Below are 16579 nucleotides of genomic sequence, written 5' to 3'. Positions count from 1 at the left end.
TTTAACAGTACAAATGATATATCTTCTTGTGAATCAGGCATGCTCCATGCACACGCTGCCTTCAGCAGCCTGACCTGCTCTCTGTTTAACAAGCGCTACAGCAAGCTGTCGCTGAGCCCCTGCCTTCAAATCGCAAATCTTATAAAGTTGAAAGTGCTTATGTTGTGAAATTGAAAAAAACATCCTGACAAAAAGCAAGGTATGACAGCAAATCTCACAAAGCGTGTTTACATCTCCTAAAGTTACAAGTGAAATAATACCACAGCATCAGCTGTGCATGTCGACTTAATCTGGAGCAATCTGTGCGGATGTGTGGGTGTCTTTGAACATAAATTTATATTACAGCCAAATTCAATTAATCCCTTGAAGAGAGCTATATTTAGATATTGATGGTTGCCATGGTAACATACAGTCTATCCCAAAATGAGCAGTGGAAAATAGAACCAAGATGAACAGAAACGTGTACACCCCTAATCCGAAAACACATTGACAGACAAAGCCCTAATAATAGCTACTCGGCTGATGATCTGAGCACAGTGAGGTGATGTGTTCTGATCTGTATTGTTGTCAACAGCCACTGAAATGAATGGCAACACAAGGCTGAAAATGGGGATTGAAGTCTTTTGTCTTATTCTTAGGAGTATTTTTAGCATTGCGGTCCTCCTCACCCTGCGAGCTCCAGTGTTGCCAGTCAGATCTGACACGCGTGCCTTCCTCTGATTGGCCAGTTCCTTCAAAGAGTTCACTCCATCGGAGAACATCCCAATCAGCAGCTGAAGAGGCACCACGATGTCCAGCTCCGACAGCACCTGAGCTCCAACGAGACACACAAAATGTGGATCATGTATTTATTCTCACTACTTGTTTGGTCTAAATCATAAACCAATCAGTCGGTGATGACCGTAACCTGAACCCTACAAACAGCCATTCAACTAACACACAGCATTTTTTCCTTTTCTCCAAAACATAGGCTTAGTGTTACAAGGCATCACAAGGTTAATATTACTTCTTTGGTGTTATTACCTTTTGTCATCCTTAAAATCATACACTTGTACATTTCTGCATTACAGTTACTTTGAATACATGCAGGTTTATAACTCTAGTGTATTTGGGAATAATGGGCGGTGTCAGTTAATATCTTAAAAACTTTGGCTAGTAATATAAAACCTCCGTATCTGGCAGAAAATTAGACTGCTGCCTGTGTGACTTTATCACACCACATGCCGAGGAAACATTAAACTGAAGCCCAACTTCTGTATTTGCTGTGAACGTGACCTATTTACTGCAGCTAAATTAATGCAATCTCTTGATCACAGTTGTGACAGAAAACTTGAAATTGATCCATGTATACAGGGCAGCAAGCTGTGAGTGCATATGGGATGAAAGGCAAAATCCCTCCTATCTCCATCCGTCTCATTCTGTGACCCAGATCCATATTCAGCAGGGCCCCTGCCCAGACTCTCGCACTCTACGACAACCTGTGCAATTCACACGCACTGTGGATAGAACGGCGGGATGAGAACTTGACACAGGACGGCGTGCTTCTGTGTGCTTGCGTGTGTTTGTGCGTGCATGCTTACATGAAGCCACAGCAGAGCCTGCTCTTGCACAGACGCGGGGTAGCCAGAGAATCTGCAGCTGATGAAGCCAAACATTTCCTCCATAGAGAAGGGAAGTGGGCACAGCTCAATATCAAACATCTTGCTGTGAATAGAATAACAGCAGTACCATATAAATCCATCTACATAGCGATCCTTTGATAGTGTTACACAATCAGTGATGCTAACTTGTAATATTTTAAGTGTGTTTTTTATTATTGTGCTGCAATTTTAGTGCAATCATCTCTGCCCACTGTATGCAATATATGCCATGAACATTTAAGGGAGATGGATTTACCTGAGGACTTCCCGGAACTCTTTGAGCTGGTTGTCGGGCACCTCAGTACGGATGGCCTCCAGCCACTCAGGCATAAAGCACTCCCACAGTGGCTGACTGATGACGTTGTAAGGTATTAGACACAGGATGCGGTTCAGACCCTCTTTCAGCTGTGTCACTGTGCTACATGACTTATCCCAGTAACCGCCCACCTGAGAAAAATGTGCATAGACTAGTTGAGATCATGTAAAGTATTAAAATCCTATGATCTTATGATGACGCTGTAATATCTTACCCTTGCAAATTCTACAGGTTTGGGCAGCAGGCACATGACCATGACATCAAAGCGCACTTCACACACTGTCTTTAGCCACTTTGTGACAAACTGGGGCTTCAACTTCTCCACCAGGCTTCCGACTTCGTCGTCCATCATGTAGGCGGTGGAGTGAAACCACTGGAAGACCATGCTGACCAGCCGAGCCAGACTCTCTGTGGGCGTGTTCTCGTTGGGTGTGCACAGACTTACCTGCAGATGTGAACAAAGAAACTTGGAAATTGAAAAGAGAAGTAATAACAGTAATAACATAACTGACAGATACAGCAACAGCCTGTGATTACGCACCAGGAACCAGATGCCAAACTGACTTAGAAGGCGCTGGTCGTGCTGGTCGTCCTCCTTGTTATCAAACTCGATGTTGTCCAGAGAGTGGTGGGAGGCAGACAGGCCCATCTGACGACGCCGATTCAGCTCAAACTCACGCTGCTCTGCGTGAATTTCTGCCTCTTTTAGGAGGCTGGAGGTATACAGAAAATGAGAGGGATTTGAGAGGGCGCAGAGAGAAGGTCATGTGTGAGATAGAGCAAAGGAGAAAGAGCAGAGGAGAAAATCTCACTTTTTTATCGTTTGTTTTTGTTATTTTTTTAATCTGAACTGATGCAGCATTGTTGTCTTTATATTTGTCTTGAAGTGTGCTTCACAGAGTCACAACCATATGCTCTGTAACACCCTGCATATACCTGATAACGGCTTCCACGGTGCACACTAGCTCCTCCGCTCCGCACTCACGGGTGTTGATGGGAGGGGGCGAGGTCTGGTACAGATGGGTCTCCGCCGCAGCCCCCACCTCGCTGCTGTGGTGGTTGACATGGCAACGCTTGCAGTAGCGGACAGGCCGGTTGCCATGGCGCCCGCAGCAGCCGGCTGAAAAGCAGGTGACCACAGCCCTTCTAACATGAGAGCTACAGTTCTACAGTTTGAAGCCAAGAAACAAGGGGGCGAGCAGAGTAAGGAGAAATCAGTTTGTTTCTATTCTTGTATGATAGAAATATAGAAAAAACACTTCCAATAACGCCTGATGACAATCGTCTAAAAATAAACATCTCTCAGGCCTCAAAGGCAACTCTGATAATGAATATCACCCTCTCCGAAGATACATGGATCTGTCCACATCTAAAGCAATAGAACAAGTCTTTATGTGTCCCCGCAGTGTCTCAGGTTTCTAAAAATAAAAAGCATGGCACTAGAGAGCCACCCTAATCTGATCAGTCTCTAATCTTGTGCCATTAGAGGCATGAATTGCTCCCTATCAAATTAACATATCTGGCCTCAGATGGTGAGTGCTCTTATTCATCCATGTTGCTTTGAACAACTAAAAAATGCTACTCTGATAATACTCATACTGTTGTTTTTACATCACGGCTCTTAGATATCATTATGTACTCATAAGTAGCTATTTTAAAATGACAAGTAATGCCTCACTTATGAGTAATATGTCTAAGCTAACACTGAAAGAGCTAGCACAAATCTCAGTTGGAGAATGATTGGAACAAAGGCTGCTCAAAAAGGGAGGTGGTGAATTATAAACTGCTGGGCAAACCATGGTGGAGGCCAGCTGTTTCAGAGGACAAAGAGAGGCAGCTGCTGACCTGACGGGAATACCTGAAATCATCATCACGCACTCAGTTTTCCCAGTGTCTCCCAGGAAACAAGCAGGAAGCACTCAGCAACAGCAAACAAAGATCAGTCCCCAGCAGCTTATTTTGAAAGGTCTTTACTGAGCTGCTTCAGTGAATGGACTCCTCAATAGAGAACACATTTCAGATTCACAAACAAATTAGCTAACTATGGATCACAAATAAAGTGAATCTAAGTTCATGTTTTCACAGGTCAGGCAAGTCCTCTATGTTTTACCAGTGTATTGTTTGATGTGGAGACTTTTATTATTGTGAGGAAGTCAGGTTAATAAGTAATGGCAATGAATGAGAGTACACAGCGCCGTTAATGTCTTTATGCTGCAGTGTAAATGTCTTACCTTCTTTTGACAAATGGCAGATATCTCTGCTGCAAGAAAAATAAACATAACTGAAATACAACTGTTTGCAAACAACATAAGTATGTCTTGAAAATTGGTTATATTTTCATGGAAATTAGAACCTCAATATAGACTATATGGCAGCTTGGAACACAACGCATAGTGGCTAATAAATTATTTATTATAGAGTGCATACGTATCTTATCTTTACTCAGCACCTTTTTGACTGTAAATGCTCACCTTGGGGCAGGAGGACATCAACAAGCCATTCAGCGTGATCTCTGGAAAGGTCAAAGAAATTATTTAACAATGCATGACTTAGGTGTACGATATAAATATAGTCATTCTAGCAGGTGTATACACATCAGTATCAGCTTCCTTACAAAGCTGCAACACAAAAATATCTTCTCAATAACAAAGAAAACCCTGCAAAGCCATGAAATTATAATAGTCTCTGCGCTAAAAAAAAGAAAAGAGAGACGAGTGGATGTGCTTTTTTGTGATGATGATGATCTCATTATTGACACAAGGGAATTATGTAACCATGCCAATGTGTTTCCCCTGGGTTACAAAGAGGAATAATGAGGGAGGCGGTAGGTGATGTTTGTTTGCAATAGCATTCCACTGAAGGAGGGGGAGGATTGAGGGATGAAGGAAGGAGGTGAAACAGATGCGTACCCTGCTATCCTCTGGCTGCACTCTTCACATATGTAAAGAGGAGGGGGCTTGTCTCCCAAGGCCACAGAAAGAGTAGGATCTATACACATCTGCAAAAGTAATTAAGTTAGTGTGAGATAACGGAGGTGATATTTGAAAACTTAACACATTATATTCAATGTTTTATTTGCAACCAAGATGAAATGCAGTAAAAGTAATGAGGTTTTCTAAGGTTCCAAATAGCTAAATAATAAGACATGACTGGTATAATTTACACACACTGACCACTTTTAGGTACACCTTGGCATTCAAATGATGCTCAGTTGTTACTAAGGGGCCCAAAGCGTGCCACCACCTGCAGCCTGAGCTGTTGAAATAAGTCTTCTAACCTAAGTATTCTAATCCTAGCGTCTGAATGTAGCAGCAAAATCAAGGCTCCTCAAACCTGGTATCTTCTGTTATCCAATTTTGGTGAATTGTGATCTCAGTTTCCTGTTCTTAGCTGACAGGAAGAACATCCAGTGTGGTCTTTTGCTACTGTAGCCCATCTTCACTGACTGTAGTTGCACTTCTCCGACCTCCAACATCAACAAAGCATTTTCACACATTTTCTCTTTTTTCAGTTACTCAGACCAGCCTGTCTGACACCAACAACCACACTAAAGTCACTCAAATCACTTCTCTTCCCCATTCTGATGCTCAATTTGAACTTCAGTAGGTGCCTAGATAAATATTGATGCTGCCATGTGATTGGCTGTTAACAGGTATACCTAATGAAGTGGCCAGTGGGTGCATTTTGTCAATTATAAGCACAACGATTTTATAACATATGACGTTAATTTAAGAAGCTCACATTTTCCACGCGTCCCTGTCACATATCTAGGCTGCTCTCACCCAACAAATCATGTGACGCCTTTACCTGTGTCCCCACGCCTCTGTGTGGATGGCTGCGTGCATATGCTGCTCCTCTCTCTTGCAACCTGTGCCTGGCCTTGTGCTAAACGCCAGTGCTCGTGGCCTCAATGTTCAGATGGTGCACTGTAATTCACTGCGCTTACTCGATGCCACCCTATCCTCAAGGGCTGCATGGGGTCACTGCTTTCAATTAAAGCCCCCCTCCCCCACCATACCCCCTTCTTTGCTTCTGGTAATTGAAATCCACCCCCTTTCTACGCGCCTGTTCCTACTCTGTCCGTTTGTGCACAGCTGAGTAAAGGCTGACAAAGCAGAGCAGCACCAGTCGCTGATATAAAGTAGCTTAGAATCGGACATGGCAATCTAAGCAAGGCCATATAAGACCTTCCCCTATGCTTACCCCATTAATTTCTCAAGGGAAGACTCTAAGCTATATCTATTTATGCATCCCAGAAGCATAAAATATTTAAGCTTTAATGCTTTTTAAGATTGCAGTCACCTTAACAGCAGGTTTATTGATGGCATTGTGGCATTCAATATGTTGACAGTGGATGGGATTCCAGGCTGAACCACAAAATGGAAGAGAGAGAAAAATAAGAAAAACAATTGACAGGTGACACCTTTAATTAGTCTAAAGCCTGGTAAAGCAGTAGATGTGGCATAAAGCGAATCTGACCTGTGTACTGCAGTCCTCTGTATTCACTGATGGCTCCTGGCGGCTTTAGGTTTGGCCAATAATGAAACAGCATCTGCACAGCTGGAGGTTTAACTTGGGATGGGCCATAGGATATGACATAAAGCAGATCCTGCATACAAGATAAAAATCATATTTATATAAAAGTGAGGTATATTTAGGTACATTTGAATATGGAATAGAAAGTAGTTTTGCATCCATGGACATTACATGAAAAATCAAATGCAAAGAAAGTAAAATAGTAAAGACTAGTGAAATTTAAAGTAACCAGTAGGCAACGTATTTAGGAGCAAGCAGGGGTGTGTGGTGCTGCAAATTATGATATCAATGAGATACCAAGTAAATAAAGGGTCAGTATTGCTGATACCAACAAAGATACTTTTAACCTATAAAGGCAGCTTATGTAAAGGAACGCAGCCTGTCATGATGTCATGAATCATCATCAGGTTACTAAATTTTCATGACCATTAAATCACTCTGGTTTTTACTTTCCACAATAAAACACATCTTTTAGCTTTTCATGTATTTTGAAACTGGGGATTTTTGTATTAATATTAATCCGACAGCAATACAAGCTGTGTGTTAAATATGAAGCTACGTGCTATTAGCTTAGCAAAGAGAAAAGACTAGAAGCAATTAAAAAAGCTGGACTGGAATGTAAAAAAAACAGGATGTGGTTCAAGGATAAATCTGTGCTAGCTTTTCTCACGATAAGCAAATCATAATTGTATTCTTTCAGTACTATTCAGTACTAGTGGGTACTGTTTTCTCCAGCCTCTAGTCTTCTTGCTAATGTAGCTGAATGGCCTGCTTGTTAGCTTCATATTTAGTGCCAATGAAAAAGTAAGGACAGATAGTTTTCTTTTTTGCTAGGCACAGTACATTTCATATTTCTGCAGATAAAAATAAAAAACCCTTAAATCTGCATTGTGTATCTAAAATGGGAAATACCTTCCACACTTCCTGTTTGTACTTCATTAGACACTCCAGCAGCTGACAGTGATAAACTAGAAAGAAGCAGAGATCAGATTAACTAAAAGGCAGTTATTACAGTTGCCTTTGGATATCTTAATACTTTGAATATGATTGTTTACCTGGATTTGATGTGTACTGCATTGCAATCATGAGCATAGATGAGGCAGATAAATTGACATAGGCTGGGACTCCCCCCTCCTTCCTACTGGACCCCACTATACACAGGCAAAGAAGGGAAAGAACAATAATGAGAAGGATCACTTCTTCTGTTTATTGCAGCACAATAGTTGAGATACAAGTGAATGTGCAAGCCTTAAACCTTTACTTGTCTTTCTGGATGTATCATTTAGCAGTTTCATTATGACTGTCTTGTGATAGGTCATACTCACATATAGCCATGGGAAGGAAAGAGGTGCTCAGGTATTCAATGATGTCTTTGTGGAGGAAAGGGGGAAATGTGGCTAAAGTGGAGATCATAGTATAGGGCAAAGTGCTGAGAATATCATCGCTCAGAAAAGGCAGGAGGCAAGTTGTCGTATAAAAAATGGATTGTCCCAGATCTGAGAAGAAAGGGAAAATGCAAAAAAAAGACAAAGAGAGATACACAGACACTCCTTCAATCAGCTGTACATACAGTATTAGCATACTGTATGCAGCCACAGATGTCAAAGTTTCATGAAATTTCAGTTATTTATTAGTAGAACTGAAAAAAAAAAGAATACTTGGAAATGTGAGCTTCTTTAAAAGCCACTGAAGTAAAGTTTACCCTCAGGAAAAGTAGAGAAATCTAGTCAAGCAGATGAGTTTTTATGCATTTGAGGGTTCGTTTGTTTTTTAACAATGGTCAAATATTCATGAAAAGTAAGAGCACTGACTGTGATGCAGCCTTGCCTGTGAAAAACTGTGTGGATGTAACTCATTCTCTAATGTGTTTGTGATGTGTTAAAACAACATTACATTCGCCTATGTGTGTTTCCCCTTATATATTTGCACATGACAACATAAGTAAAAACATTTCTCCCACTTTGCATAACAAACATGCAGTCAAGTATGATACACAGAAGAGAAGGCCTATGTCTGGTGTATCCAATGGCTTATGAACGATTAAGTTGACAGGATCCAGCGTGCTCCCAATCACCCCATGCATCCCTCAAGATCCTCAGCAGGACTTCTCTCCTCCCGTTACAAAAGAGGCCAAAAAAGCAGCAGTGGCTTCATGCAGGCCAGACGGTTCGGGGATGATGATGACAAACAGTGGTGCACTGGGCCTTGACTCACCATGCTGACCGTGCTGCAGCAGGGGCACGAGGTCAAGCAGGGTCACGAGGGTCACATAGAGGCCCTGATAGTCCAGAGAGGGGTACTCTGAGAGCTGAGCGTCCCGACTCTGCTGCCCCTGCCCCCCGCGGTCTGACGGGGCATCGCGCAGAACGCTGTAAAGGAGGGAGCGAGTAACTGTAGGGTTGATGGAACTGACTTGTGGTCTTAGAGATGGGGTGAGTGGGAATGGCACAGGAAAAAGACACATGGTCATGGGCACGGCCAAATTGGAAGCTTCCTGGTTCTCCTTCCTGCCTGTGCGGGACAGAATGCTGCTCCGGGGCGGGAGGGGAGGGGAGGGAAGGTAGGAGAGGGGAACAAGGGAAAAAAAGAGACAACAAAGACACAAAAAAACAGCACATTACATTGAAATGGCACTACAGAGACAGCGTAAATAGAAAAAAACAAACCCAGATAAACCCCACATAGGATGCAGTGTCTCACTATTTAACTGTATAACTGCAGGCACGGGCAATTTTTCCCTGCGCTGTCTGTTCCGTGTGACTTTAATTGAATTTATCTCGTTTTGTCTGTCTTTGCACTTGGAAAACAAACAAAAAAAACATGAGCACAAACTGCAATGATCACTGCATCTCATGCGTATCTGGTGACAAGGAGCAAAAATATAAAAAATGGCATGTTTTCAGTGGCAACCCCATACTTCTCCAAAAAGGGACAGCTCAAACGGCTGTCCCTCGATGGCTGCCATCTTCCAATCAGCAAGGTCAGTGGCTACCATGCAAAAAAAAAAAAAAGGCCAATGAGCCATAAGAGTATATTTTCCAAATGAAATTTCCTTGTCTTTAGTGGGGCTGTCAAGGATGGGAGTGACACCAAATTGGTTCGGGAAAATACAGAGGTGACACTTTTGAAACATGCTTCAGCCAGTAATAAACATGTGTGTGAGGTTAGATCAAGTGCTCTTAGGTCACAGCACATGTTTATTGCACCAGAGAAATAATGTCTGTATGCATACGTTATGATACTGTACCAGTATCATCAGGAGAAATAATGAGATCCAACAGGCATATGGATTCAGGTTTCTAAAATAAATGTAACAACTAATCTACAGTAGAGGAGAAACTATAATGACAAAGGAATAGGTTGTATCGGGGGAGATGACTGGTAGCATTATGTTTGTGAGCTAATGCAGGATGGACAATTGTGTTTGCTGTCCCCTGGGGAAAGGTGGTGGACATATTCAATTTTAAAAGAGGAGAAAAACAAAAAAACAAAAGCAAAAACTAGTCGGGTTGAGTGTGGAGCGTCTAGGGTGGAGGAGGGAGGAGGGGGAGGGCCAGAGAGCATTGCTCTTTTTTTTTCTTTTTTTCTTTTCTTTTTTTTACTGCACATTATTAAAGAGCTAAGCTGTTCTATCAGGCAAATGATTGGGATTTACCATGAGAGCCCAGATTATAAATGTTGATGTATTGCTTTTTTTTTTTTTGGCTTCTTTTTTTTAAAGGTCACTCACAAAGTAGAGTTGCAGCATTTGGAGTTACATGGCAAGTGAGAAAGGGGATTTCTTTTTTTGTCAGATTTTTAACATGGCATAAGAACAGTATAACGTACCATCATGTGACTGATCCCCTCAAAGTTATACTCTGTAGGATTTAAGTCAGCGTAGATTCATTAAACTATGTAATCAAAGCTGCGTTATTATACAGCATAAACTCAAACAGGACTTAAAGACAACGACAAGACTGTATCTCAGAGTATGACTTTTTCACTGCCCATATTTCATATAGAAAACATCATTAATTTGAACAATGAACATAGACATAAACATCGGACGCGCTCACACACACACACGCACTCTGAACATATACACGCAAAGACACACGCATACACACAAAACGACACGAGAAAATTACAAACGACACATAAAACACATGTAGAAATGCACTGATACGGACACATGACATACATTTACTGTCAAACCCTGCGCTGTCGTTGCAAAATCATGGACTATATGTGTGTATCAGTTACTCAAAGCACATGTTTCCTGCATTAACATGTTAACAGGTGTGTGAAGTGAGACAACTGTGCTGCATCTGAAATGATGGCTAAACAGTCTGTTGCAACGTCAGTGATGTTCACTGATACAGAGAGCTCAGTCTGACGAAGCTGTGCCTCATCTTTAAGATATAAAACTTGCTGGTAAAGAGATAACGTAACCCTCTAGCTGACCTAAAATTGGTGCATGAATCAACAACCTCCTCCTTTGGCTATTTCTTTTCTGCGAAGATGACACATGCCTGCTCCACTTCTCAAGGCTCGCTACTCCCACTTTCCCACTCTCTCTCCCTTTTGATTTTTTTCTTCTATTTCTTCGCCCCGGGCTTCAGAAGGCACAGGTGTATGGATAATCCTGGAGTCCCCGCTGAGGAATCCAGACTCCTCTAATGGTGGGCAGAGTGATTTTGTTCTGCATATCTGAGGCTAAGAGACTGTGCTTCGGGAAAATATCAAAGAACCGTTAACAGTGGCATCATACTGAGTGACTCTTTTCTCGCTCGCATGATACTGCCCCGCAGAGGCACAATCGTCACTCGAGTTAATGCCCACTCCCAGAGTTGCCACCCCTGTCACGCTCAATCTGTGTCCTGAGAGGCTACATTTGAAACACCCCAGTGACTGGTTCAGGACAGCCCTTCAGCAAAGTATGGAGTATCCAGGATACTCTGTGAGCACCACGGCAGAGGAATAATCCTTATGGATGGCTGAGGAGTTGTGTAGAATTGAGGCCAGCTGCCAATCTCAAATAGATTGCACCCTAAGCTGATAATAATGATAGAAGTGAGGCACACAAGTTCAGCCTCCAGTAATCCCACCATTCTTTAATAAATTAGCTAATAAGAAAAGACAGTGCCTCTGTTCTCACTGAAGCTGGCGGGTAGTAATACTGCAACCACAAGAAATATCCTATCTCTGCAGAGCATGTCTGGAAAAATGAAGCCCCAACTGGACAGAGAGAAAAAAAAGAGGAAATAGTGCTCTATTAAATTAGACGTGTTCAAAATGGCTGCCTACTTGACCTATGCTGGAAGAGGAAATAACATGCTGTTCCCTTCACAGCACCCAAGAGAGCAGGCTGACCCTGCAACTGCATAGCCGGAGGAGCTGAACTCCAGGCCCTCTGGGAAGGACACAACAAACCGCCCCAGGAAAGCGTTCATCTAGCAACCGACCACTGAATCAATAAACATCACTGAGCCATCTATCTCCGCGGCTGCCTTAAAAAGACGACACCATAATTACACAGGAAATCTGCTACAGTCTGTATCTTTCAGAGCAGAAGAGGCGAGGCAACATCTGCCATGATGGCCACTTCCTTAACTTCTTGCTGACATTATAAATTAATATGAGACATTGAATTGTGTCACTGTCATGCCTTTGAGTGTGTCAGAGCGACCTGCTGTAATTAATCTCATCTGATTGTGAAGGAAGCTAATATCAAACATTCTACAATCTTTACTTCACCTGGTGGCTCCAGAGCAGGGTACTTACCTGAGCAGGGTTTGGGAAAAGTATTTCAGTGTGTTTGCAATGTCTGTTCCGGAGGGCACTGGGTAAATATTGTGTTGCACACGGTTGTGATACTCTTGCAAGTACCGTATCTTAGAGGCAACTGGACAAAATAAAGAGCAGAGCAACAAGCAAATCAACACTAATGAGATATGATGCACGACAGCAAAGACATATATCATGTAACTGAACAAGTTGTTAGGTAGTATTTAACATGAATCCTTCAGCTATTAAGTTAAACAAAGAGTGTGTTTTCCCATGGTTCTCTGGCCTTCACCGGGCGACCTTTTTTGGTATAGCAGCAAGTCACAGGAAGCCCTAGAGGAGGCAGTAACCTACTGCTTACAGAAACAAGCTCACACACGAAAGGTTGCCAGTTCAAGTCCCAAGACAAGCTGGGAAAATGTGGTTATAGCGAACATGAAAGGGGGCTTAAGAAGCAACACAGAGGAACATTTCTGTAATGAGCCCAGCTAGCTGCTCTATATTGAAATAATCTCTGTAGGTTCAGATATGACTGTGCTGTTTGTTGTTAGGAGTTCAAATATGTTGAAGTGGGTGATCGCTGACCCATTTTCTGTGACTTTAGGCAGGAATGTTTAGCTTCCTTCCTGACCTGTAAATGACAAACCCCAAAATAAAAATAACAGCTGCAGGCTTGGAGGATTGTCTGGTCAAAGCATGTGCTGCGATAAATACTGAAGCACAGCATCTTTCCTGTTCATCATAAAATTAAACCGCCTCAGAAAAAAAGGACTAATTTTTTAATATTTTTCAAGCTTTTAATAATATTTCGAGCTGTTAGTCACAACAGCAGATTCAGCGTTTTCTGTTCATTCCCTCACTTACTGGCTACCAAACAACAGGAGCAACACCCAACTTTTAACCAGCTGATGGGGCTGGGAACCCCTAACACTGAGTTTGACCCCGTCTTTTAGCTATTGTTTAGCGGTAAAGAATCAGAAGACAGCGGCTGGTGTCCACCTGTTCACAAGCAGCGAAGTGGAATGAACAACAGACGTCAATATAGTGTGATCAGACCCCACGATTGATCAATATAAAGCCACCATATTGTTCAGTAGCCTGTCAGGTCGACCTTGAGACCAGCATTACACTTCGCTTTTCCCACGCGCCTCAGCCAGCCACGTCAATCAAAATAAAATAAAATAAAAATAAATAACACGGATCACAGAGCGATCCGGACATGGAATTGTTCCATCAACATGCAGAGAAACAGAGGGTGATTCAGTGGCTCTGTGTGTGCACTGAGACCTCCAGCCATCCTCTGCAGTGAGAGGACGTGTTGCAACCTGCCTTGGCAACCGCGGTTTCATCACCAAGGACAGCTCCCCTTGTTCGCTTTCTTGGTTAAACCAAAAAAAAAAAAAAAAAAATCAGTTTCCAGCCCCCTCACAAGACAAAACAGAAACACGCACGCACAGATACACACAGCCGTACTTACACTGCTCTGCCTTCGTAGACATTTCGCAGACACTTGGGGAAACATAAAACCCAGACTGTCAGATGTTTTGATAGGTTTTTCCCTTCCCGGCGTTGTGTTTCCCTCAGTCGTGAAAAAGTGACTATGCCCCCTTGCAGCCCAATCTCGTCTTGATTGTACCACTTTGCACGACGGATTTATACGCTGTGGTGTTTTAGCTGTGCTTCGGTCGCTTTCGCGATCTTTGAACGGAAATAAAGGGAGGGCTTGTTTTGTAAATCGTTTTTATATATTTTTTTGAGGTGGTGGTGGGGATTTTGCTCTCTCGTTGCAGAGATGGGTGGTGACATATATGTGACACACCATACCTTTCCAAATGGACTGATCCGGCTTTGACAAATTGTCATTCAAGAATTCCGACAACCCTATCAGCGCTGTTTGAGCTGATTATAGGAGGGAAATACTAAGCACCTCCGCTTATTTGCCTCCGTGATGCTTTACATGTGTGTATTTGTAATGCATGAAATGCTAAACATGCAACAGATGGTTGTCACACCTTCTTAAACATAATGTCCTTGAGAAAACATCGTGGTTTTGTTCCAATTTTATAGAAATACAGCTGATTGGCCACCGTGGATTGGCAGCGTGTCCTAATATTTTTATACTGATATTTAGTAATATTAATACTAATCTCCACTATCAGCTGGGCGCTTTAAAGAGTACATTGTTATCCAATAACACTTTCGAGCTATAAATGTGCATGTATATGAATATTTAAGCCTGTGTCTAAATGCAGCATTTCTCATTTAAGCGGCACTTCCGCTAGTAGATGCAGGACTGAACGATAAACAGACCGCAGGGTCTGAGGTCCTGACAGACCCTTCCCATCATGGTTTCTGCCAAGAAATTTGTATGTCTGTATTCCTGACTGATGGAAATGATATCCTCAAAGTGTTTTAAAGCAAAAATTTTGTCTTTTTTTTTAATATCACCCTCAAAACAGTCAATAATCTCAGAAATAAAATACACAATAGTTATCATATGTAACTGTTTATATAGGAAAATAGCTCAGTCAGACTTCAGATTTAACAAAGGTTTTACTTTTTTTCACGACATTTTACACAGTGGAGAGAGGTTCACACAGTGACATTGTTCGGGTGCCTGTCTGCAGAGTTCCTGTAGAAATCAGTCATGTTGAGGTATTCTGGCCTTGTCTTCGATATTCTGGGATATGATGCATGATCCAGCCAGCCGGGGCCAGGAGAGTCACAGCAAACACGCATAAGGCAAAGGTAGACTGCTGTAAGAAAGTCCAATAAAATATAACCATGAGTGTTTTATTCACAGACACTGCAAATGTAATCAGCTGCATGAAAGGTTATAATACACAATGCAGTGTTAGTGTTGGAGCTCTCACATATCTTCTTTGATATGTTAAGTTGAACAGAGAAGACTAAGCACCCAATGAACACAACAGAGGGCCCCGCTCTTAGTGACTCACTGCATGATATAACTTCACCTCCACCACCCACTTATATTTTCCTGCCATGATATTCCCTCTGTACCTCTCCACCATGGTATTCCTAACCTGGGATGAGCTTTGTAAAAGCCCCTATGGATGTCCCTTAGGACAGATTAACAGATTTATAGTGGCATAAACACTTCCTGCTATGCTGCAGTTCCATCATAGGATCCCTTTACAGAGGCCAGAGCGTTGCACTGACTTATAAATAACAAATGAATAAAACATCTCTTCCACTCTGCAGACTGGGGAATGCAGTTCGCTTGAATTCTTCGCATTAAGGGCATTTGAACCATCACAGACAGTGACTTCGCACGACCGACTTTTTTATATTGTTTGCATTTTTATGCCACCATAGTCCCTAAAATTGCATTACTTGTGGTTTAGCATCCATTCAGTTTAGGAAAAATATTACTACAGTCCTTGGTTTTGTTGCAGGACATTATACAGTGTAGATATTCAGGGATGTCTGCCTGTTTAAGTGCAATTACAAGTACAATAAAAGTTAGTCAGTCCTACCACTGGCCCAATCTTTTCCTTGGGTGGCTTGCTGTAGATGGTTGACCTCTGATTTTGCTTAATGTTCTTCAGCAGCAGCAACCTGGTTAGTGTGGATCTCCTAAAAAGCACGGACATCCTTCTTGAGACAGCTCACAGTAAATCTCGTTCACAGAAGAAAAATGTGTCTCTGGAAACTTATCCTCACATCCTGTGAGATACTGACAGATAGCCTGTACTTTTATCTAATTCCCATCACTCTTCCTGGGAGGAGTTACTTCCATGGGCCAAAGACACTCGTGTAAACATACAGAATGAGTTCTCATCACAGCAAATTCAGCCTTGGTTGTGTGCCTGAAGATTAAAATGAACTGAAAGGGGGAAATATTGGTTACAAAACATTGATTTTAAGCCTGAATGAGCACACAAGGTGTCTTTTTTTAATGCTGAACAGTCGCTAGTTAAGCACACAAAGTCCAAAATTAAGAACACAGCAATCAATTGTTGGCAATATATAACATTTTTTCTCTCTAGAAAGTACACAGGACACAGAGTGCTGAAGTAGTAATATGCATTTGATGGATTTTTGATAATCCATGTAATGAATATTGATTAATATTGATAATACAACAACAACATTCAATTTAATTCAAGTTTATATATATAGTACCAGCTCACCACAATAATCAGCTGAAGGTGTTCTATAACGTTCCTACAGTACTGGAGAAAACCTCAACAATCAAGCCACCCCCAATGAGCATGTACTTTGGAACCGTGGGAAGGGAAACCTCCCTGTTAACAGGAAGAAATCACCAGCAGAGCCAGACTCATGGAGGGGAAGC

The 16579-nt window shown here is 42.1% G+C and overlaps 2 protein-coding genes across 2 annotated transcripts in view; both read right to left on the bottom strand.

Moving 5' to 3' along the window:
* LOC116334828 (protein unc-79 homolog) overlaps positions 1 to 13838 on the bottom strand; it is a 32134-nt gene extending 18296 nt beyond the window's left edge. The window contains exons 1-17 of the mRNA XM_039602900.1: positions 13739 to 13838; positions 12259 to 12379; positions 8707 to 9020; positions 7818 to 7988; positions 7548 to 7643; positions 7405 to 7460; positions 6436 to 6565; positions 6259 to 6323; positions 4866 to 4954; positions 4428 to 4468; positions 4188 to 4216; positions 2893 to 3122; positions 2498 to 2669; positions 2171 to 2401; positions 1897 to 2087; positions 1581 to 1704; positions 669 to 809 (exon numbers count right to left, since the gene is read on the bottom strand). Of these exons, the coding sequence (XP_039458834.1) occupies positions 669 to 809; positions 1581 to 1704; positions 1897 to 2087; positions 2171 to 2401; positions 2498 to 2669; positions 2893 to 3122; positions 4188 to 4216; positions 4428 to 4468; positions 4866 to 4954; positions 6259 to 6323; positions 6436 to 6565; positions 7405 to 7460; positions 7548 to 7643; positions 7818 to 7988; positions 8707 to 9020; positions 12259 to 12379; positions 13739 to 13760 (2223 nt within the window). The 5' untranslated portion in view covers positions 13761 to 13838. The remainder of the gene's footprint in view (positions 1 to 668; positions 810 to 1580; positions 1705 to 1896; positions 2088 to 2170; positions 2402 to 2497; positions 2670 to 2892; positions 3123 to 4187; positions 4217 to 4427; positions 4469 to 4865; positions 4955 to 6258; positions 6324 to 6435; positions 6566 to 7404; positions 7461 to 7547; positions 7644 to 7817; positions 7989 to 8706; positions 9021 to 12258; positions 12380 to 13738) is intronic.
* Positions 13839 to 14751: 913 nt separating this feature from the next.
* Positions 14752 to 15967, bottom strand: si:dkey-85n7.8 (COX8 domain-containing protein). The gene is made up of 2 exons (XM_039603713.1): positions 15759 to 15967; positions 14752 to 15017 (listed from the first exon to the last, which is right to left on the bottom strand). Exons 1-2 carry the CDS (start codon positions 15873 to 15875, stop codon positions 14907 to 14909), a joined length of 228 nt encoding a protein of 75 aa, XP_039459647.1. The 5' UTR covers positions 15876 to 15967; the 3' UTR covers positions 14752 to 14906.
* Positions 15968 to 16579: the final 612 nt, after the last annotated feature.

Source organism: Oreochromis aureus, linkage group 19 (assembly GCF_013358895.1).
Source record: "Oreochromis aureus strain Israel breed Guangdong linkage group 19, ZZ_aureus, whole genome shotgun sequence".
Taxonomy (NCBI): Eukaryota; Metazoa; Chordata; class Actinopteri; order Cichliformes; family Cichlidae; genus Oreochromis; species Oreochromis aureus.
The sequence above is the reverse complement of the archived record's forward strand: the minus strand, read 5'-3'. Positions and strand labels throughout refer to the sequence as shown.